General features: G+C 31.5%; 2 protein-coding genes across 2 annotated transcripts; one reads left to right on the top strand and one right to left on the bottom strand.

The window, feature by feature from the left end:
* Nucleotides 1-2,598: 2,598 nt before the first annotated feature.
* On the bottom strand, nt 2,599-11,486 carry LOC130642510 (uncharacterized). The gene is made up of 12 exons (XM_057449528.1): nt 9,682-11,486; nt 8,918-8,977; nt 8,552-8,604; nt 7,804-7,939; nt 6,383-6,759; nt 5,647-5,754; nt 5,444-5,525; nt 4,505-4,604; nt 4,134-4,269; nt 3,461-3,578; nt 3,060-3,169; nt 2,599-2,772 (listed from the first exon to the last, which is right to left on the bottom strand). The coding sequence occupies exons 1-12, from the start codon at nt 11,449-11,451 to the stop codon at nt 2,691-2,693; spliced, it is 3,132 nt and encodes a 1,043-aa protein (XP_057305511.1). The 5' UTR covers nt 11,452-11,486; the 3' UTR covers nt 2,599-2,690.
* An 11,226-nt stretch (nt 11,487-22,712) lies between these two features.
* Nucleotides 22,713-24,342, top strand: LOC130642438 (uncharacterized). Its single transcript, XM_057449522.1, has one exon. It carries the CDS (start codon nt 22,939-22,941, stop codon nt 23,317-23,319), a length of 381 nt encoding a protein of 126 aa, XP_057305505.1. The 5' UTR covers nt 22,713-22,938; the 3' UTR covers nt 23,320-24,342.
* Nucleotides 24,343-24,836: the final 494 nt, after the last annotated feature.

The following is a 24,836-nucleotide window of genomic DNA, read 5'->3' as shown; positions in this document are numbered from 1 at the left end:
AAATTATTTTTCACTATGTTATTTTTTTATGTTTATTTTTTTTTTTTTCTGTTAATCAGATGAGCATCGTCGTATCTTGTAATAAGCTTCTATATTTTGGTTTAAAATTTTTCTGCAACTGTAATATAACCCGTCACTTTGGAAAACCTCTCATTAGCACGACTTATTGAAAAAATTAGACAATTTAGAACTTACTGGTAACGCTTTTCTGACCTCGTGGGGATTTTTGCTCAAGGCTTCTCAATCAGAATAAATACCAAAACCTTTTCGAGATGTCATATTTATAATCACAAGAGAAAGTGCTTTTGATACTATCGTTCGAATTCCAAACCTGTAATAATCAGACTTGTTTGCCAGAATAATTAACCGCTTTAAAGGTTTTAGCTCTTGTTAAAACGCCCAAAAAATAAGACTATGTTCGAGGTGTCACTGATTTTGATGTGAATTATATATTTATTATTTTTTTATTTATACTAAATCGATTTCATTATCGTACAATGTACAATAATAACATATAATTACTCGATAGGAATGAAAGCTGTTTGTTTTTTTAGTTGTTTGGAAACAGTTTCAAGCACCTTAATGCTATTTACAGTGTTTCATATTTAGCAATTAGAACTTTTTCATCCCATAGTGCCTGTATTTTAGCAGCAGCGGCTGTAGACGGCCAAGTTTTGCAAACCATTGAAAATTAGGGAAGCGCTGCTTTTTTTAATGTTTGGAAATCAATATAATAACTCTCGTTTTTAATCGTTGGAAACAGTTTCAACCACCTCTTAATGCTTTTTTGGTGAGACAACATAAACAAGCTTGACGTTTCAGAAAAAATGCGACATTAAAATTATCGAAAAAACTTGTTAGCCCGAAAAAAGCTATGTCAAACTAGCATCCTAAGTCATTTTGCGCAGTGCTTTCTTTTTCGTTGGTATGACAATCTTGCTTTATTTTAAGGGCTTAATCTTGCAGCTCCATAATTATACCCGTTTTCTCTCTGTTCCTGCGCCAAAATAAAACCGCTGCGCGCAGCTGTATCTCGGAATTCGGGGTCGATATACCATAGAGATATAGTGACGCGCCTTCTCCGCATTGTTTATCTTAACAATATCGCGTTAGGGTCTCTCTCTTTTAATAATATCTCTATGGGTATACCGACAAGGAAACATGCAACGATCAGAGCTCTGCTGACGAAACCATTGTGGTTTAGAAGTGATTGTCTTGGAGTATGGAGGTATCTCTTTTAAATACTTTTGTATTTGTGCTTCTTTGTTTTGTTTGTTTCTTTTCACGGTTGGATAAATATATCGCGTTTTTAGCCATGTGCAAATCTTAAACAAACCCATTTTAAGATTTTGGCTACAAACGTAAATTTTGGTGAGGACCACCCCCTCTGGTTACCAAGCCATATTAATATTCTGGGTTTTTATTCAGTTTAGTATAAGTGCTTTTTATCATAGCCATTGTTATTGCTTTTATGTTATCTCACCAATCTGATTTTACTAGGCTTGGCTTGCGGCTACCTCGCTGAAAAGGTTACAGCATAGCAACAAAATGTTATTATTTATGTCATTTAGATGTAGTTATGGATACAGCTATTACTTTAATATGATTGGGCAAAAGTTATAAGGTGTATTGATTCAATGACGCGCAAGCTTCAGGATTTTTCTTGCTCAACAATTTCGTGTTGGCAAGCTGTAGCCTGCTTTTTTTTTAACTGAGATTAGAAGATTAATTTTGCAAATTTAGCGAAAACTTAATCCGCAAAATAAAATTCGTAATTGCCTGTTTTTAGCTGATTGAGATAACGGCAGGCGTTTTTATCTAAACAGAAGTTGAGCGCGCTGTACTAAACGCTTAATCCTCTGCTAACCAGGATTTCTTTTTTTGTTTTCGCGAAAAAAAATTCTGCAAAATATGTGAGGTTACACAGGTACTTGTGGCCCAATCCGGCGTTTCGACGAAGGGTCTTTGGACTGGTTTCAAGTATTTTTTCAAGAACGTATATTGTTTAGCTAATGCTTTTTTTACCTGCTGTATTAATTTTTTTTTAATAGCAATGTTCAAGTAACATCATACGAAATTATATATTTTCAAGCTAACGTAACGACATTCGCAATAGCGAATGTTCAATCTAACAACATTTGAAATGTCGAATGTTCAATCTAACAACATTTGAAATAGCGAATGTTCAATCTAACAACATTCGCAATAGCGTATGTTTAAGCTTACAACATTTGAAATGGCGAATGTTTAATTTAACAACGCCTAAAACGCCGAATATTTGAAGTAACAGCATTCGAAATAGCGTATGTTTAAGCTTACAACATTCGAAACAGCGTATGTTTAAGCTTACAACACTCGAAACAGCGTATGGTCAGTCTAACAACTGTTGAAGTAGCGAATATTTGAAGGACGGTAATTAAATTAGCAGATATACATACAGTGAAGAAACTGCAACCATTTGAGAAAAAATAAAGGTTTGGTTCTCACTTATGGCTGTCGTAGCAACATTAAACTCAGGTCAATATTTTGTTGACCGTTAGAGCAAGATGTCTAAGTAGCGGTTACTACTAATTAGTCCAACAGCAGTGAGACATTGCATTTGAATTTAAAGATTTTACTATTACCTATAATGTGTTGAAGAATTCAAGTATAAAAAATTATAATTTATAAAATATTATGCATAAGAAAAGTTATTTTTTCTTTTTTTCTTGCTCTGCAGTTTTCTTTCGAGATATTGTTTTGCCAGTACCTGCTGTTTTGTGGCGATCGTCTCTAAAAACAAAATCAATGCGAATTCAAAAGTGAGAAAAAACACAGGTTTATTGGGATACCCAGGTAACTCGCGAATGACTAAGTTTGTCTTTCCGACGGTTCATTCGAAAATAACACGACTTTATGTTCTTTTTAAGCATGACACTTGAAAGAATTTTTGGCTCGGGTTTACTTAAAAAAAAACTAGGCATACGTCAAGCATATGTTAAGGCTTATCCCTAGTGTTATTGTCACCACTTAATATTTCCGCAGTAATAAAAACAACAACAACAACACACAAAATATACCGCGCCATTTTGGTTCTATCCCGGCATCCTTTTCCGCCTTCCCAATGTGCAGATTTTGATCTTGTCAAGTTTGCATTACAATGTACGCATGGCTTATCTTTGGAAAATGGCTAAAAAAATTAGGTTGTTGGAAATAACAGATTATTATGCTAAAGCCCACCGTATGTGTCTGTCTGTGCGGTAATAAGCGTATACCCGTGGATATTTTCCACGGACTTACGACTAGTTTGTTTTTAGCTTTTTAAAGCTTTTATAAATTCTGATGCAAAGAACTATTTTCAAATCGTCTCTATCAATTTGATTTTTATATGAAAACACATAAAAAACAAAAACAAAAAAAGACACGCTAATTTTTTTTATATCACAGACCTATTGTGAAATGCCACTCCCGTTTTTCTCACCTGTTCTTTTGAACAAAACCCGCACAACATTCGAGTAGCAAATTTTTGTTCATGATTGCCCTCCTCCTTTTCGTCATGACACTTATCACACGGGTAAAGTTTGCCACAACAAGGAAACCTAAAAAATAAGACAGCATTGCACAGTATATGAAGAAAGTAGAAAGTCTTTATGACAGCGACATGAATAGCATTAATCGGTGGAAAAACAATTAGAACAGTCTTCATAGCAGATACCTCTCTTCAAGCTCCAACAGATACTGTTTTCAGAAACAGATGAAATGGCAGTCAAACTTACTTACTTAATAGAATTATCATTTTAAGGATTTTATTTACAATGCTCCTTAGAACTGATCTCTCTATGGTGGAATGGTGGACACGCCTAACAATAGGTCATAAAAACAATTCTTGAAGATGTTTGTCAAACGTGTTTGGCGTTTGTTGTGCTTAAACGTCGTTAGTAAATGTCTTTCTTACAGAAGAGCATTTCAATCAGCCATCGTTTTACTGCAAAAGGGCTCACACCCAACCTGGAAATAAGGGACTTATCATGGGATTTTGGTAAACCAAACCGAACCGAACCGAACTAAACCAAACGGAATCGAACGAACCGAACCAAACCAAACCAAAATAAAAAACAAATGATTAGAATAATTTTGAAAAAACCATATATCACCTTAACCATCTGTAACTTTTCTTATAATGCTTGCAAGTACCATTATCAGGCAAAGCCTCCCCGGGTATGACACTTGCATCTTTAACAGGCTTCTTCCTCACTGATTGTGCTTCCTTCTTTGTTGAAATCAACCCGTCTGAAAAGATTGACTACCCATGAAACAAGGAAAGCAATGCTGCTATAAATAGTCAAGCCCTTTAACTGATGTGAGGCATTTGTCCATGAAAATTCACCGGCGCAAATTTGAAAAACCACACCAGTAAGAGCTAGCTTTAAATTAGAGAATCAGAAGCTAATAAGGAGGTAAATACAAAGAAATTACTAGGCAAACAACGAAGTAAACAAACAAACAAAACAAAAATATTACGTACTCGCAGCTTGCAATTTTAGAAATTTAGTCGATCGTATTTTTATTCCCATCTCTTTGTTGCAGTGATGACAAAAATGATTTTTTGAGCCATACGCCATCCCCTAAAAATTCAAAACTAAACTTAAACTGAAACTTGAAATATTTAAAGACAAATCAAATTCGAAGGAGTCTATAAAATCTAAAAAACTACATTGCTAAAATAAAAGCCCTCCTTAAATAAGCGCACGGGTGGAAACCTGGAAAATTTAATCTATGCGCCCTTACCAACGCCATTTTAAAACGTACAGTGAAAAAAAAAGTGGTGTGTGTTTATTTAATTATATTTTCTTTTTGGAAAGCAACGTCTCACGAAAATAACACCACCAAATACGTCTTTCATCAAGCATTCAGAAGCAAAAAAAAAATAAGATAAAATATAAAAGTATTGATAAATTATAAGAGCTTTTCTGACACAACTCATCAAGTGAGTTTTTTTCCTTTACAGTAACCTTAAATAAACGCCTTTTCCTTTATAAATTGTGAACCGTCGCTATAACCGTCACAATATGGAAGATGAGAATGTTTTGCTGTGAATAACTTTGATACTATCAAACTCTCATTTTGCAAAACACGCCTCTTGTATATAAATGCCCTCTTGATTAAAAGTCTATGTTAGAAATTAGAAATTTAAAAAAAATTAGAATAAAGCGGAAGCTAAAAAGCAATATTGGCAGATAAAGATTGTTTTATATTTCATCAAATTTAGGGTTTTTTTATATTTTCCAGTAAATACTGGTAAAAACAGGAGGAGGAAAAACAACGGTATCCAAAAAAAAAACAGGTTGTAAAGGTTATGATGAGAAACACAAAAATAGGAAATCCAAGACGTGGAAATTATTTGTTTTTAGAAAAGTAATTTCTATTCCAATATTGTTGCATATATAATCTGCTTATAACAAACCTTCATAGAGTTATCCTTGTTGCAATTCAAACAGTTTAAGACTAATTTGGAATCCGTCAAGATTAAGTCAAATACTGAGCATCTAAATGAAAAAAGAAAAATATAAGATGCTATTTATTAAAGGTCACATGATCAAAGAAAAGAGCGATTTACCCTTTATTTATCTTAAAAGGTCACATGATCTAGAGAAAAGAGCGATTTACCCTTGCATGTGTAGATAACCAACAACTGGCGAGTGTTGATGAATAAGTTCAGAATGGTATGCCACAATGTGCTGTACATTACACTTGGTACAGGTACCCGTGTATGTTCTGAAATACAAAATAACAATTAGAGGCCAGTTATATATTTTGTTAAATGATTTGTTGCTGATTTTTTTGACACAAGTTCCTGACTTTAACCATCTCAATATTAATAATACCTATATTTTGTCTGTTTCTGCGCAAAATGGTACCACAGTAGCGAAGTAACCGCAAGCGATAATCTGAGGACCGAAATATGTACAACAGGCTAACATGTGCATTTCTACACGGGCTAACGACTTGTTCCTATAGTGACAGTCATTTTTTGTGTCCAAAATGGTAGCCGATCGTTCCTATAGTAACAGTCATTTTTTATGGGCCTGAAATAGTAGCAAAATCAGAACATTTTGCTAAGAATGACAGAATATGTATGTTTTTTTTTACAGGATAACAACTAAAAATGCAGTTTCTTTCTTTTGAACGAGATAAATTAACCATTCAACCAAAATTATTGATATTATTGGATAATTTTTTCACTGACATGGCTTTGGAGGATTTTGCTAATCCAACTTCTTGACCGTCTTTCAAGATGTAATATGCAACACAAAGCGTGATATGCATGGTCAATGTAAACTTTCAAAGATGCCATTCAACTTAATTGGACAGCTTTTTTGTCATTTATCATAATAGATCTTACTTTTTCTCTACCAAGGAGACATCCACTCTCTTTCTACATCTTTCACACTCAATTGTAAGTTTAACACTAGGTAAGGTCAGCGTGCCAATATTTTCATTGAGAACTAAATCTAAAAACTTCATCTCTGTTCCTTTTTTCACCCTTTTAGAAGAACTATTTTCATTGTGATTTGAGGCAGTATTATCACAGGTATCCTCCTCGACTTTTACAGCATCGTTAACATCTTCTGATTGTGTAGTAGCTGGTTCTTCATTATTTACAGACGTGCCCTCTTCATTTGATATCACCTCACCATCAACAGCAGCATTGTTTGGAAGGATCTTGTTAAAAGGAATTAACTTAATACCAGCTTGTTGAGCTTGCTGTTCTAGTTTAATCTATGACATAAAAATTCCTTTATTAAATCCTAATTTTATTATTACAATACCCCCAGACAATGACAAAAAGATTTTTTAGGCTTTAAATCACCAAAGAAATAATTAAAACAAGAAAAAACACATCTGCAAACATTGGTAATCCTGGTGTGGGACAGTTTGCCTGGCAAGATGTTTAAAAATGGAATTACGCTAAACAGACAGATATATTATAAAGATAAAAAAGGATAAGTATGTTGAGTTTTTTAAAATTCCATGCCAGCGTTCTAATGGTTTAAATTGCATGTAAAGGGAAGTTTTTAACTTACCAAAAAATTAAATACACGTGCTATTGTCATTATTTGTCATCCATGACGAAAAAAAAAAGAATGTTCTTAACCTGGTTTTTTTTCTACAGAATCCATCAATTTATCAATCATAGTTTCTGGTATTTTTAATTTTTCCTTTCTCTCCTCGCGTTTTCTTTCGCACTTTATTTTCATCATCTTATCACATTCGTTTATATCATTTATTAAGCCCTGTGTTAAGAATGGAACAAAAATAAATATCTCTGAAGAAATCATTTGTCCGGAAAAATCCCTGCTTTAAAAAAAGAAACTTAAAATATCGCCATTTTATGGAAAAAAAATTTTGCAAGTGGCTCCACATATTTGGCGAGAACTTTAAGAATGATCATTTTAATAATTTCTTTTCACATCTTCCTAACAATAAATTAGAACAGAAAAAACAACAGTATTGGAGTAACTTGGAATAGTGGCATAATTTTCCGTGAGAATTAATTTTTACAAAAGGGTGTGATGTTATTATTATCAATTTTTTTTTCAGTTTACTTGCGAGACACAAACTACCTTAATAGAATAAATTTTTGGGAAAATTAAATCTTGCAATGACCTAAATTTTAAACAATTTTACAAATTTTTCAGTTTTCCCTCTTGGAGAACTATTTGTTGGACCTAATTTGGGATTTTCTTCATTTGAAGTAAACCTTAAAGTGAATACACGACAAATATGCACGTGTTAAAGTAACTTTGTAAAAATATTAGTCACCTTAGTTAATGCATGTGTGAAAAGGTCTTTTAAACTTTTATCAAACCATTTTAGAAACGGTCGAAATGCTAAGTCCTTGTTGTCACGATGGGATTTACGATTTTTAAGCCATACTTCAATGTTCTCATTTATATACCTAAAATTAAACATTAAGAGGTGCAAAATAAATTATCCTTTACTTGTACTTCAAACTTATTAAACTCGTGTGATTTCAACAATGCTACTTTGTGCCCTGCAAAGTAGCATTGTTGAAATCACACCAATTGGTCCAACCATCCAACCATATTTGGTCACCAATTAGTACTGAAATATGGTTTAGATGAAGATGAAGTTTATTATGTTCATCATGAGATTCTTTTGACTTTTATAGTCAAATTTGTGTTATGTAATATGCCGTATCTAACACCTTTATAAGTCATACACTTGACTGGTTACTACAAGGTTTCAAAGGAGATGAACATAATTGTTACGATTTTCCAGGACGGATTGGTGATCGAGGTCCTGTACATCGGTAACCAACTTCCTCTGGCAATGAATTAATCTAATTTTTATATAGTATATCATGTGCATTAATGTGATATATATAAAGGCAGCTTATCATGATTTTCCACGTAAACATTATTAAAATTTGGACTTCTTGGTAGAGAATGTCCACATGGAGAAGCCAGCATAAACCTTACATCTATGTGAAATCCTTATATATTTTATAAAACAAGTCCATTCAAAAAATTAAAATGTTAAAACTTACGTGCAAAATCCAGGAGGGAATTTTTCACTTTCTTTCACAGAAAGTTTAAATAACTAAAAAGAAATATTTAAAAGAAATTATTCTACTTTATTAACAAAACTTTACATCATCTATAACTTTTTTCACAATGCATAATCTGGTAATATATACTTTGATCCTACTGTTTTTTTTCTGCATATAACCTTCATTTCGTTGACCATCTATGCAAAGTGCTACATCTATATTTTTTTTAGTTCTTACAGGGCTTTCAATCCAATACGGGGTTGACTCGGGCTGAGACTCACGCTGAAATTTGGACTAATTATTAAACTGTAATAGCAAAAAAACAAACAGAGACAAAAAGAAAGAAAGAAAAAAAATACATACATCAGCAGGATAGCTTGTAGGAAATTCAACATGTAATGTAAATTCTTTGACAACAAAAGGCTAAAATGAAAAAAAAATGAAGTTGAAGTTCCATTTAGAATGTTTATGGTGCCATTTAAGGGTTTTAAACAATGGTTGAAGCAGGACCTCGTTTCTATGCATTTTCCATGAAAACAAGTTTTCAGCAGGCCAACAGAGTAGGTAATAATTTAAAACTTTTATAAAATATAGAACTTAAAGTATTTTGGTGTATATCCAAAAGAGAAAAAATTGGAGAAAATATCTTTATTGAGATTAGATCTTGTATTAAACAATACTAAGATTAAGGTTAAAATAATAAAAAGACACATAAAATACCGAAGTAACACTTTAATAATCTTGCTACAGGCTTTTCCAGAAAGATTTTGGCATGCATGCAGCAAATAGCACATCAAGTGTAGCTTTGCTTTTAGGTGTGCTATAGTGATAAACCTATTAGTTTAGTATCTTGCATGTGTTTTATCAATAGCACACCTTGACGAATTTGCATGCGCATGTGTAGGTGTGCAACGCGTGCTTTTCAGTCAATAAAAATGGGACCTTTAATCAGACAAATTTTCAAGAAAATATTGCTGTTTTTAGGTATGAATGAGTAAAAATCAATAATAATAGAAATTCATTGCTAAGGTGAGTATAAATATTATTGCGTCAAAAAAATTTCAATCAAGTCAACATTGTTCATCGAAGGTTTGATCTGTTGCAAATTACATTATGTGCAAACTTACCCAGTCTGGATCAGTTGGGGCGGTGTTCAAGTTGTATACTGTGGAAGGCTCCTTTTGCACAAGGGTAAAGTTATTGCGGAATCTTCTTTCTAATTGTTTTATTTCTGTTTCACGAAGGTTGAGAGTGTGCATGGCATTACGATTTGACGAAGAATGTTGATATGGACAGTTTTCTCCCTTGATACATCCCCTTGGAAGGAGGTGGAATCGACAGATATTATTTTGGTACCCACGATTGACAGCAACTGAGGCTTTGGATGTCTTTTCTTTCCCAGAATCTTTTCCGCAAGCATTTTGCTCTAGATCATTTTGCCCTCTAGTTTCTTCGACACCAACATTTTTTGAACACTGGATTTTCTCATGAAGAAGAGGACAGGAATTCTCCTTACAACCATTCAATTCTTGATAAAATTTGCATATTTCTGCATTTCCTTGACTAGTAGGTATAATGGGCACGTTTGTTATAGGTTCAGACTCATCTTCGCGAGACGGTGTTACATCAACTCTTTTCAGATTTTCAGCATTAGGTACAACATTTGAATTATTGAATGTAACGTTAAATTTCTCTGTAGTTCCATCATCTGGGGTATTTTTATCAATAACTTGACTTTTTTTCTCAGATGACGCAGTATGCTGCAATTTAAACTTTTCATGTAAAAACCTGCACTGCTTGTTGTGACAACCACGGTCAGAATTAAAGAATCTACACTTTCTTAATGGTTTTTGCATTTCATTTGTACGATTGTGTTCTTTTTTATTATTGTTTTCAATTGGAACCCTATCATCATTTTCAACTAAATTCTCAGCGGCACCATTTTTAACATCTTCAGTAATATTCTTATCATTTCTACTTTCTTCAGGATGTGTATTTTCTTTTACTTTACTCCCAACAGATGCATTGCTTACTATTTCATCATTTGATTCATTGGAATCTAACACTGCTTTTTTATCATGCTTGAACTTGCATTTTCCCTTTTGTCTACAACCACGACTAGTCTGAAAATATCGACAATTTGGAGTAGTTCGATTGGATCCATGATAAGTTTCTTTTTGAGCATCTGACAATCTAAGTTCAGGTTCTGTTGAAGTCTCAACTTCATCATTTTCTTTTGTGTTATAGTGACTGGGAGGTTCCTCAAAAACTTGATCAGCCATTCCTGCACCAACCTCTGTTGGGTTTGAGTTATTTAATTCATTTTCAAGGTCTTCTTCCTTAATTTTAACCACTTTACAAACATTCTTATCCTTACATAAGATCTGGTCCTCAGAATGAGTTAGATATTGCGATTGGGAAGTACATTCTACAGTGTCATTATGTTCATCAACAGGCTCTTCTCCAGCATCTGCAACTGAACGATAGTGATTAAACGAACACTGGTCACCAAACCTGCATCCTTGTTGGGAAATAAAATACTTGCATTGTTTAGACTTTAGCGAATTTATGTTTAAATAGTTCTCAAAGCTACTGGATAGGTCTTCTTCAGGTAAGTCAATAGGTTTTTCAACAGTTTCTGCTTCCTTCTCCTTCTTTATATCACTATGTTCAAAGTTGCACTTGTTCCCTTGATTACATCGACCATTCCTTTTGTAGAATCTACAAACTGTGGTTTTGTTGCTAGTCTCAATCTTTTTTGAACTAGTAGATACGTCATTACTGGGTTCCTCAACATGTGAAGTGTTGTTAGAAAGTGTTATGGTTATGTTATCACCAGTTTGAAGATAACTTCTTGTAGTTTGTATTCTAACATCCACTTCAACTATTTCTTCCATGTTAATTCCTATAATATGCACTATAATATAATATTTTAAAACTCACAAGACAATTGGCAACATTAATTTTACAATTACAACAAAAAATAGACAATATCAAACTATAATTTTTGACACAATGGCAGCATTTTTATTTATGTTGTGTATTCTGAAACGCAAAAAAAAGAAACAGTGCTAATAAATACCATGATAATTTTTCTTTCTGATTTGATTTTTTAATAGGTTAGTCTTTTGGGTGCTTATCAACATAATCTTGAACCAACTGATATTAAGTAATACACACTTTGAATTAATCAGGGTGCAGACAGAATTTCAGAAAACAAATTCCCTGCGTTTCCCTGAGTGTTCTAATAAAATTTAGTGATGTATGAATATTGAGTATGTTTTCCCATAAGTAATATAATTTTAAACAATATTGATAAACATTGTAAAATTATACACTAAGCCAACAGATACAAAATTTACAATGAATTTTCATGCGTTAGCACTGATAAGACATAAAAGGTCAGTTGTTTCTGATTTGGATTATAAAATCCTTCTTAAAGATTTTACGCATTACACAGTTTTCCTTTTATGTGTGACATATATATATATATATAATTTTTTATAAAAATTAATAGAAATTATTACCATTCTAGCCTTAAAACCACTCAAAATCTCTTTAAAAAATTTACTGCTGAGCTTTAATCTTGGTTCGAGATTTATATGTAAGTTGCCAGAGGGTGGTTGGTATGTGGTCACATCAAATAAAAGGAACATTATAAGATAAAGAAGTCTTTCTTTTAGTAATATTTTGTTTTTGTTTCGGAGACAAAGTAAAAAAAAACATTTAAAATTAATTTCTTTGTTCTTTTAAATTTTAAATAACGGTTAAAGTCAGTAAATTGACATACAGCCCTATCAGGGCTGATGTCGTGATGACGTAAAAAGTGTGAGTTAACATTTTGTGTCAATCCAAAGGTTGGAGAGGAAGGAATTTGCAGAAGAGGTGTGGGTGTGTAAAACCAAATTATTTGTACCAGTACTCCAATAATTAGCAAATGTAGCAATTTTTTTATTATTTTGTTTGATTAAAACGGTATTCTGTATCGTTTCAGCTAATAATATTTTTGCTTGGGAGGTAACCTAAAATTTTCACATTTTTTACAAAATATTGACAGCAGATTTCTCTGTTGTTATTGTTACTTTGTTCAAAATCATAATTTATACATTACCTTTACTCAACGTTTTAAAATAAACTTTTGGTGAAGTTTCACACCTATTTGCACTTTGATATAAAGAAATTTTAATGCCATCGGGTAAAATTTTAAATTTGTAGACAAACAGTTGCAGGGAAAACGCAGCACCAGTTTTGATGTACTGCACAATGTAGTATAGACAAATGGAGAATATTGTTAAATACAAAACTTTAAAGAGTACCTCCTGTGACAAAAAAGGTTTATCTAAATAGTGTGCTGCTTTTAATTTTTTTTAGCTGATTATATATAAATGCAGTGAGTAGACAAACAAAAAACACACTGTATATCTGTATATATGTATATCTCAAATGTTACAAAAAAATTATATTGTTTGCTTACAACAAATGTCATATGAAAAAAGAAAGAAAATGAGAGCAAAACATTTTGTAAATTCAGGTCATATCCAACTGAAAACATTCATCAATTTCTTCCACTTTACATAAATAACAAGAAGATGCTCCCTGTTTATGCCTGAATGACATTTACATGAGGGTACAATGACGAACAGGCTACTTGCATACAAATCCAAACGCAATCTTGAATAAGATTTCCGATAGGCAAATATTATTAAAGTAATTTAAATTATTACATTGATCAAAACTGATCAAAATTTTAATAGGAGACACATAGGGAAAAAATTTTATCAACAATATCACATGATCTTTCAATAGTCGATAAAGCTGGTGGAAAAATCCACATTTGTTAATTAGTTGCCTGTAATGTGTAGAACCTAAAACATTATTAAAAAATATACCTACAATATATGTATATAATTATGTGCTTTGGACAAACATATCAGGAAATATGAAGGCTTGAAAATTTTGCTTATGTTAGCAAGATCCCATTTAAATACAAAAACATGTACAGTACAGTCCAAATGTACGCACAACTCACATAAATAATTACTTTTATATATACTATTGCCTTTTAGAGAAAATAATTACAACGCGGAAAATTGAAAAGATCAGGGGAACTTATTGTATAAATAACAATAACCTGAATCTGATGATATTGAGAATATTCTCGGCACGAAGTCTATAAAATTTGTAAACAAAACCATTTAAAAATATAAAAATAAACTTTACTGTACTATCTTAATTTTTATCTTGAAAGAAGACTTAAAATATCTTGGTTCTCATAGCAGAGTCGATGGAAGAATTAGTTGAAAAGTTTGAGAAGTGGAAGAAAGGACTAGAAGAGAAAGGGCTGAAGGTAAACACAGCAAAGTCTAAAGTCATGATAAGTAACGTTGCAGCCAAGTGTGACCTTGTAGTTGGAAAGTGGCCTTGTGGAGTTTGCAGGAAAGGAGTTGGTAGTAACTCAATTTTTTGTCAGACTTGCAAGCATTGGGTACATAAGAAGTGCAGTAGTATTAGTGGAAGGTTAAGAGCTGACATACAGTTTGTATGCAAGCGTTGCAAAGGTGAGATTATAGAGAATGAAGTATTTCCAGCTTTAATGATGTACAACAGTGGCTCGTTAGAGATAGTTAAGAACTTCTGTTACTTAGGTGATATGTTGGGCAGTGAAGGGGGTGTTGGAAGAAGTGTTACTTGCAGGATAGGTTCTGCTTGGAAAAAGTTTAGAGAGTTACTTCCTTTACTGACTAGCAGAGTCCTGTCAATTGAGGTAAAAGGTAGGTTGTATGAGGCCTGTGTAAGAAGTGTTATGTTGTACGGTAGTGAGACATGGGCAGTGAAGCAGGAAGATCTTGACCGTTTAGAAAGGAATGATATGAGAATGGTTAGGTGGATGCGTAATGCCAGTCTGAGAGACAGAAAGAGTTTAGATGAGCTAAAAAGCAGGCTAAGTCTCCGTAGAATTAAAGATGTTATCCAGATAAGAAGATTGAATTGGCTGGGGCACTTGGAAAGAATGGAGGAGGATAATTGGGTAAGAAAGTGTAGAGACTTGATAGTTCCTGGGGCAAAGCCCAGAGGCAGACCGAGAAAGGCAGGAGGTTATAAGGACAGACTTGATAGAGAGGAAGTTGAGTTTAGATCTAACACAGTCTAGATCAGATTGGAAGAGGGTCATTAATATACCCCGTCCAACCCATGCTAGCATGGAAAACGGACGTTAAGCCGAGAATGATGATGATGATGATATATATTTTCAGAACATGATTTCAATATATCTTTCATTACATACATTGCTTTAAATTTTTTGTAAAACTGTAACTTGTGTAAGCAATCGTGACCCCAATCTTAACAGACTCTAGAAAAAAAGAGGATATGCGTAATTGTTGCAACTCCCTCTTTCGCTATGATTACGATAATATATCATGATATAATGGTGAAATATGTTTGCTAGCTTAAATGTAATACTGCTGACTACTGCTTTAAATAATTTGCCTTACAGGAAAATATCAAAAATACATCGCAGAATATGTTTGTCGTAACACCCTCCTCTGTTATGATGTAACATATTTTTTGCCTATACTATATTTCTTATTAAAATTTGCATGTGTGGGACATATATTTTTTATAAGACTGCACGAAAAACATTAAAACAACACTAACATTTTTATTAAAATAACTTTTCAGTTTTTTTATAAGTGAAAGGAGAATAACTTGCTGTATAAATTTCCAAACGAAACAACCTTAAACCTACTTACAAGTTTCGAAACAACACCATATTCTGTATAACTTTTGAAACAGCCAAGAATAATTCTTGACACATAATTTTTAAAACAGCACAAGAAAACGTCTTGCTGCATCACTACTTATTTTGCTAAGCGAGATAACAAATTTTTTTTTTTTTAAAAGGAAGGCGAATTATTTAAAAAATTTTCGCAATAAAAAAATTATCAATTATACCCTCCTCTGTTGTGAAGACAGTTATTAAAAACTTGACAACATAGAAAACAAGGTGGAAGAGCGTTGGAGTAAATATAAAAATTAATTTTATGGATAAAAAAGTATTTTAAAGTTATGCTACTAAAGTTATTCCTAAAGTTTTGATAAGAAAAAAAGATCGCAATAAAATTTTCAAAAGGATAGTTTTTTAAAAAGTATTTTAAACAAAAAACAGACGCATGAAACTTTCTTAACAACAATAGTTTTGTGCGCGTTTTCTTTCGCGTAATGTTTTGTTGAAAAAAAAAAGCGTAGAATAAATGTTAAGAAATATATTTTTTAAAACAGACCAATTTTAAAAGATATAAAAAAACATGTGAAAAAACATTTTTAAAAACAATAATTTTTGCACGATTTATTTTAATCTTTCACATTGTTAACAAATCATTAAATTTCATTACTTAAAGGAGATTTTATTTTCAATAAGTTTCAACGAAAAACTCACAGTTATGAAAAAATATTACAGTATTGTTTAATCGCAAAATCACTTGTAACATAGCTCCCACAAAGATCATTAAAGTAATTACAATATACAAAAGATAGAGGGGCTCCGATTTGAAGAGAAAGGTGTTGTATAGAGTGTACACGGAAGCTTACATTCGGACAGTACTGTATATATAATATCATATACTTTTGAAGAATGGGACAGATATTTGGTGTTTAATGACATCATCAACCAGTTTGTTTGAAACAGGTGGCTTGAACCGGCATTAGGGAATTGGTCACATTTCAATCCCAGGTGGTCCTTAGGTACGTACACGCGCACAAGATGACGTCAGTTATCTCCAACCATATCCAAGTTAGGGATCGTCTCCACTATCGTTTCAAAAATAATCGTTTCCATTCTTATAATTTTTTTTTTAAAACGATTTCTATACGAATTTGAAACGATTTTAAAATATTTTTTTACCAAAAAAATCGTTTCAAAATCGTTTCAAAATAGTTTAAAATCATTTTGTTGAAATGAAAATCCTTTCACAATCGTTTTGCATTCGTTTCATAATCGTCTCACAACAACATCAATTCATTTAAACAGTTTGTTAAATTCGTTTCGGTTCAAATCATTTCAAAATCACTTCAAATTTACACCATTATTATTATTATGTTTATCACACGCACCCATTTCCATTCTTATAATTTTTTTTTAAAACGATTTCTATACGAATTTGAAACGATTTTAAAATATTTTTTTACCAAAAAAATCGTTTCAAAATCGTTTTAAAATAGTTTAAAATCATTTTGTTGAAATGAAAATCGTTTCGCAATCGTTTTGCATTCGTTTCATAATCGTCTCACAACAACATCAATTCATTTAAACAGTTTGTTAAATTCGTTTCGGTTCAAATCATTTTAAAATCACTTCAAATTTACACCATTATTATTATTATGTTTATCACACGCACCCATTTCTAAAGAATTTTCATTATCAAATTATTAAGAATGTCTATATACATTGATCTACGGCGATGTTTTAACTTCATACAATCCTGTTTTGATGGTTATTAAACGATTTTGGCAAAATTTTTAGCTTCCTACGATCATGTTTTGATAATTTCTAAATGATCTACAGGGATATTATATTTAATATTGAAATATTTAATCGTTTCACAATCGTTTCAAATTGTTTCACCTTCCTTTCAGGAAACCCTCTGCAAACGATTTTAAAAAATGACGATACGATCTTGAAACGATCATAATCGTTTCAATTCGTATAAAATGTGAAACGATTGTGGAGACGGTTCCTTAATTAGCCTTAAACTTAATAGCTTCACTATTCTTATTGAATGAATTGACGTCAGTCTGAATTCATTGGCGTTGTGCTGTAATGTCTAGGCTGTTACCAAATCAGACATAATTTTTATAATAACTTTAAAGAATATTTTAACGACATTGAAGGAAAATAAACACATCCACTATAGACGACTTTCATCGTGACATGTGTTGTTTATAATCCCTAGACCTCTTACGCAAATTAACCGGCAAAATATTGCAGGTGGTAAGCCGTGAACCAGTCCATTCCAAACTTTATTTTCAGGTAGAGGCATCTTTGGATCTTGAAATTAGAATATAGCTTGCATGTAGTTTAGATTTAGATCATTTATATAACAGTAAAAAGATGCTAGAAGCCACAGTACAAAAGTTTTTAACCATAATTTGACTTTCTTAACCTATAAGGTCTTCATTTTTTTGTCTGTGGATTTTTCTGATTTTTTCCGCACATGCGCATGTTTAAAAATGACATTTATCATTTTAAAAAATTATTATCATATATACTTTATTGCAGTAAAAAATATATCGAGCGTTAGCTAGCTAGCTAAAGTATTATTATTTATCATTATTATTAAACCAATCGTGTGTCCTGTCAATAAAAATATAAAAAAGAAAGAAAAATATAAGCAAAAACTATTATCTACTAATTAACCAGTCATGAGTTAGCTAACAAATGAATATAAAACACATGTAAATACCAAGAAAAGAGAAAAAAGAAAAATGTGAAACTAGAATGCGCAAAAGTTAGAAACAGAAACTACTTAAATAATTACTAAAAACATATAAAACATATTTTAAAAGCGAATATTTACATAAAATGTTGATAAACTAATTTTTTGAACTGAAATAAGTTATCGCAACATGTTTTTAATGGTAAGTCATTGCATAATGCTGCACCAAGATATTTGAAGGATCTTTTTCCGAACTCCAATTTTATACGTGGTAATTTTACAAACATACCTAGATTCTGTGTGTTAATTGAATGCTCGTTGATAACAAAATAATCATTGAAATTTTCGCAGACAGTGCTCGTCAGACGCATCCCCGTCCTTTCATCTTTCCTTCAATACTCCCAATAAACGTAATAAAACTAAATTTGGCAAAATGTAGTAGTATGTATATATTCATTAGTGAAAGAATGTTTAGGTTTTTCCATATTTGCATGATATGCAAATATTTTGATTACACAGGAGAACCAGAATAAAGCTATTGCTTGCATTCTCAAGGCTTACCATAGCCCCAGGGTAAGCCAAGCCATGTGGGGGGGGGGGATGGTACTGGGGAGATGTTGGATGTTGCAGGGAGTAATACTAAGTAAAGGTTTTTAAATAGTACCATAATAATAATGATAAACCACCTTGGCACCTGCCAGACCTGACCAGACAACAAAAACCTTGCAACGTTGTCTAAAGCGGGGGTTTCGCTTTTAAAGTTAAGGCCTAGTTGACACTATGATTATATGTTGTGAAAATACTGTGTGTACACAGGCTCTTGTAAAAAATCTCGGAGCATGGCAATATGGTAGATTGTGGTGCGGTACAGTAGTCTAGAGTGAATTATTAAACTCGTCATTTTTCCCTTTTGATATTTTTGATGAGAGATGTCAGACCTTAAAAAATGCAGGGCACTAGGGAAAGTAGGGAAGAGAGGCAGGTATCCCTTCTAAGTGGTGCAGCGACCTAATGATAGGCTTATAGCGATATTTTAATTTATGGCTCTACTTTTTTCTGTGAGAGCCTCTCTCTCAAATATGAAGGGTATATAGATGACTTATATCTTGATTAATTTTTGTTTTAATTTTTTTGGCAGAAAAAATAAGGCAATTCGATTGGCTAATATTTCTTTTTAAAAGATCTGATTGGTAAAAAACTATTTGCCTCCAGAAAAAAAAGTAAACAAAGTTTATAGCAAGTCATCTATATTATATAGTTATACCCTATCTATTATTTCCAGGAGGAATCATGGATTATATGGGAAGTCCTAGAGTATTTAATGTTTATTTTGGGGCCATGTTAGGACCCAATTAGGGTCTGCACTCTACCCAGGCAATACCACAAGTTTACAGTTTTAACGTTGTGTTTTACTTCTTTTTTCATAACATAGAATGATCAAACAATTTAGATTGTGAAGAGTTGTATTCCCCGAAACATCTTAGAAGAAGAAGAAGTATTCATTCTACAGCATTGGCTCATACGTGGTGTATAAATCTAATATTATTTTGTAAAATGAAAAGTAGGCTATCACTGTAAGCAGGCCCATCAATAAGGGGAGAGCAATTGCTCTTGCTTGCACAAAGGCTCTCCTAATTCTGAGAAATAAGAAACTAGCTGAACCAATAATTGCTCCCCCAATTCCAAAAAAAGTTTTTCTGGCCAAGCAATATTAATTCATCACACATGGAAATCAATGTTCCCTTTCTTATTATTTACAGTAAAAAAAAACCAAAAGATATTAAAAAAGAGATATAAATTAATTAAATAGATAAAAAGGACTTTGTGATATAATATGTGTTTATAAACTTGTTCTATTTATTCAGATTGCTTGCACAGTTTAAATTATTGTAACCTTGGGAGAGCGATTTATTGCTCTGGTGTTATTTTCTTCTTGATAGGCCTGTGTAAGGGATCGTCTACAAATTTCGTATGATGTTTTATACGAATATATACAAATTTAATTGATTTTAATTCGTATAAAAATCGTATACAATTCGTATAGTGTTAAATAGTTATACGATTTTTAAAAAATCTAATACGAATTTTATACGATTTTCATAAAAATTGTCATACGAATTATATTCTCTTTTATACGAATTTTTATACCAATTATATTCTTTTATTTATACGAATTTTCATACGAATTATATTTCGTTTTAAACCTTTAAAATGCGATCTAAAAAAACATTTCTATTGCCGTTTTTCATTTTTAAACTTTAAAAAAGCGATCTAAAAAAGCTTTTCTATAGCGGTTTTTCATTTTTAAACTTTTAAAATGCGATCTAAAAAACATTTCTACCGCCGTTTTTCGATTTTAAACTTTTATTTTAAACTTTTAAAATGCAATCTAAAAAACATTTCTATCGCCGTTTTTCGTTTTTAAACTTTTAAAATGCGATCTAATAAAACATTTCTATCGCCATTTTTCGTTTTCAAACTTTTAAAAAGCGATATAAAAAAGCTTTTCTATCAAAACTAAAGTTTCAATCTTTGTTAAAATATAATAATTTCTATCGCTTAAAAGCTTTATTTAACCCGCACAACCAACAATGCCTTCTCGCTAGTTTATTTGGTTTCCACGCAAAACTTTTATTTAATAAAACTATTAAACAATGGCTCTTCGTGTCACATTGATAGAGTTGATAACATTTGCAATTATGCTATTGGGAAAAGTTAACACTATTTAACAATAGTTACGCGCAGTTATAATAAGCTATTTTTTCTTCAATAATCCCTTGTTTATTACGCGCAAGTTAATGACTTACAAGACTCGCAAGATAATTAATATAAACAAAAGACAAACAACTCCGAGTAAAAGGTGTAAAACTTGAGCGTACGCGTAAGCTCACATCTGGACTGTATTATATACAAATTTTTTTTAAAAAAAACATACGCATCTAATTATAAAAACTCAAACAAATTTTATTTTAAAACTCATATACGAATTTAATACAATGTCAAACGATTTTCTTTTTTTTAAAACCATACGCATCTAATTAAAATCTCATAAGAATTTTTTGTTAAACTCGTACAAATTTAACTCATACGAATTTAATTTAAAACTTATACGAATTTAATTTAAAACTCATACAAATTTTTTTAAACTCATACGAATTTAATTTAAAAATCATACGAATTTATTTTAAAACTCATACGAGTTTAATTAAAAACTCATACGAATTTTATACGATTTTAGAAAAATTTCATGCAAATTAAATTACTGTATGGCAAAAGAAAATTCGTATAGCATATACGAATTTTTTGGATACGAATTGCTACGAATTTTGTAGATGACACCTAAGGAGACCAACATTATTACCCTAAGGCTATAGCAAGAAGGATGATGGCCACCTTGCTACACAGTGTGTCATCTGCCCAATTTTCCTCACTTTGCTTGGGTTTACCTGAGGCTATGAGGAAACAAAACCGTGTCTCTTGCACAAAGTGCAAGAGTTAAAACTACTAACCATTATATATATAGATGAATTCCAGCGTGAAATTTTGTTTACTTTTCAACTATAAGCTCATCAGCATTTGCATTGCAGAAAAAAATATGCTAGAATTAGGTGAGATTTGAGAAACATTGTTTGATTTGAGAAACATTGTTTGAGGTTTTAAACTATTATCAAGTGTAGATTGATGCCTTCCTGATATATTTAAATTTATTTAAAGCCCTAACAATACCCTTGTGTGATGAAAATAAAATTGCCCTTGTTTTGGGTTATTAGGATTCTATCTGAAAGTGAAATTGGATTGACTGTGGATTTTTTTGTTTTCTACATCTCTTCTTATTCAAAGTTTAACTTGTTGTTCTAAAAATTATATTTTCCAAAAAAATGTTTTTCTCAAAATTGTTTTAAATTGCTTTGTTGAATGGAAAATCGTTTCATAATCGTTTTGTACTTGTTTCTTATTCATTTCAAAAAAATTAAAATTACAACAGTACAAATTATTTTAAAATCGCTTCCAATATAACACGTGTTTATCATAATACATCGGAGATGAAAAGTTAAAAATACTTGCCTTTCTCAAAAGCTTGCTTTTAAAATTTATGCAGCAGGAATTTTTTTGCGGGTTGATTCGAAAGTTATACAGAATATATACTTGCGTTGTTCAAAAAGTTATGCAGCAAATTATACTTAAGCTGTTTCGAAATTTACACAGCAAGTTGTTCTCCTCCCATTTAAAATAATAAAAACAACAGAGAAATTATTTTTATAAAATGGTTTAGTGTTATTTTAATGATTTTTATGCAGTCTTGTGCAAAATCTTTTTAGGGAATATATTTTAGTTGGCAATATTTAAAGTCTTTGACAGCATTAAAATTATTTAAAACCAAAATGGAGGAGGTTGTTACGGCTAGCATATTCTGCCTTTTTTATCTTATTTTCCTATACGGCAGACTATTTTAGTGATAGTCTTGTGGTATTACATTTTAGCTAACATATTTATGCCACCTTATATAATATTAAAACGATGGAGGGTCTTACGGCAATAATTTGTCTTGTTTTTTACTTGTATTATAACTATTTTAGCAATAGATAATCGATCAATTTGTAGCTATAATTTATTAAAGTTTATTTTGTTATAAATTGCATAAAACATTAAATTTTGCTCAAGCCATTTTGGATTTTACGCGTGCAATTTAGACCTGAAAAAATTTAAGATGCTTCCTTTGCAGGTCCAACCAGAACTACAGTTTGGGCTGGAATTACGCTTTAGTTATTTTTGTAGACTTTCAAGCCTTGCTTATAAATATTTTGTAGAAGTGAAGTGACTTTGGGATCAGATTGAGCTAAGTTTGCAATTAACAAAAAAATTTGTGATTTATATCCCCCTCTAACACCAGCTTATTTTTTGTGAAAAAACAGTTTATATGCTGCTCTACATGGTTATGTTTTAGACAAAATGAAACTACTCACACATAATATGCTAACATGCAATATTAAAGGCGTCAAAAATGGATTTCCTTTCAAGATCGAGGCTGTTGATGTGCAATTAAAAGAGGCTGACTTTAATGCAGATTTTCTTACGCGACTTATTCACAAGCTGGAATGGAAAGCGCTTGTTGAAACAGCACATGCACTAGGACATGGAAAAAATTTACCGTTAGAAATTGCTGGTAAGGAGAATGAACTTTGTGAAAATGAAGAATTTTTGAAAGATGTTCATCATGTCCTTATGGAAGTTGAGGTTATGGAAGGCAATCTTATTTGCCCAGAGACAGGTCGTAAATTCCCTATAAGTAAAGGTATACCTAATATGTTGCTGAAAGAAGATGAAGTTTAAAGAGAATTGGATGCAAAAGTTTCATAACAAGTCATTAAAGTGTTTGTTTATGTAAAAGGATTGATATTTGTAGGGAATGACTATGTATGCCAATGGAAGGTATATAGAAGCCTTGTTATTTTTATTAAATACCAAACCAAAGTGTTGTGTATTTCTTTTAATCTGAATGTGTTTATCATGTGACAAGTGTATATTTTATGTTAGACCCTTTTTAAGTCTTCTCATAATCCTTAGGAAAAGCATAAGTTTGCATGTGCCTAAAGTTTGATTTTTTTTAATTAGATATAGTCGTAAAAAGCAACAATTCAGTTATTACTACCAAGTTTTGTTGTTGTTTATTTTTGCTAGTTTGTTAATGGAAAAGTGGGTTGAGAAAGAGGTATAATATATAAATATATACCCTGCTAATTCACTAAAAGCCATGCTCCTTTATTTGAATCCTTCTAAAATCAAAAAATAAAATACTAAAAAATAAAAACTACTAAAAACTTGTGCTTTTAAAATTGTCTAGCAGCGTTACTGTACAATCATTTTTAAAATGTGGAAGTTTGATTAATGCTTTATAGTGTAAATGATTTAATATTTCATTATTTTAGTATTACATAACAGTAGTAACAAAAAATGTCTGGTTTGTTTACATTTTGCAGAGGATTATTGTCACAGACATATCACAATGGATTTTCTTACGCTGTATTGAGTAATGTCAGAACATACAAAGTAAAATCGTCGTTGAAGCTCAGGTGTGCAGCCTGTAGATTTGTTTGGAGACGCGGCAGATTGCATGTTGTATGTAAACAACATCCTCGACATAAACAACGTAAGAAATAAACAATGTCAAAAAATCAAAGATAGACAACACCATTTACAGAAACAATGTTAAAGATAAAACAAAGAGTTAAAGTCTTTTCAACACCCTTAACTCTAGATTTTTGAAGTTTATATGCTATAGACTGTGATATTTTCTATTTTGTAAAAATAGTTGCATGTACATATAAAATATAAAGACCCAAAAATTTTGCTAAATTTTACTATTCTTATTATTTCAACACCCTTTTATTACAGAAGATTCTGTTGAGTAAAGATGTTTTTATTAACAATAGTTTTTCTAAAGAATACCTGTAAATGATCAAAGTGAATTTGTTCATTTCCTTGATTGTGTACATTATGCTTGGAAATTCTGCATAAAATCAATGTAATGATGACTGTTGTTGTTCCGACAAAAAAAATTGTTTCACAGTGTATTTTGCACAGGTATAATTCAGAAATGATTGATAATTAAGTAATCACGAAAATTAATGCTCTTAATGGTAATTTCTATCTTCTCGAAAGAGAAAAATGTTGTTTTTAGTTAATACTGCACTATCAGTGATGTTTTGGCTTTAAAAATTTAAATGGTGCATTTCATTTAGGTTAACAAATGTTTAAATAATTGCATATATAATCTGTTTTCTTGTGAATTGAAATTTTTGCAAGAATTTGCACATTTTGAAATGTGATAGAGCTGTTGAGATATAATA

This window comes from Hydractinia symbiolongicarpus, chromosome 1 (assembly GCF_029227915.1).
Source record: "Hydractinia symbiolongicarpus strain clone_291-10 chromosome 1, HSymV2.1, whole genome shotgun sequence".
NCBI classification, from domain to species: domain Eukaryota; kingdom Metazoa; phylum Cnidaria; class Hydrozoa; order Anthoathecata; family Hydractiniidae; genus Hydractinia; species Hydractinia symbiolongicarpus.
This window is presented reverse-complemented; position numbering and strand designations above follow the sequence as displayed.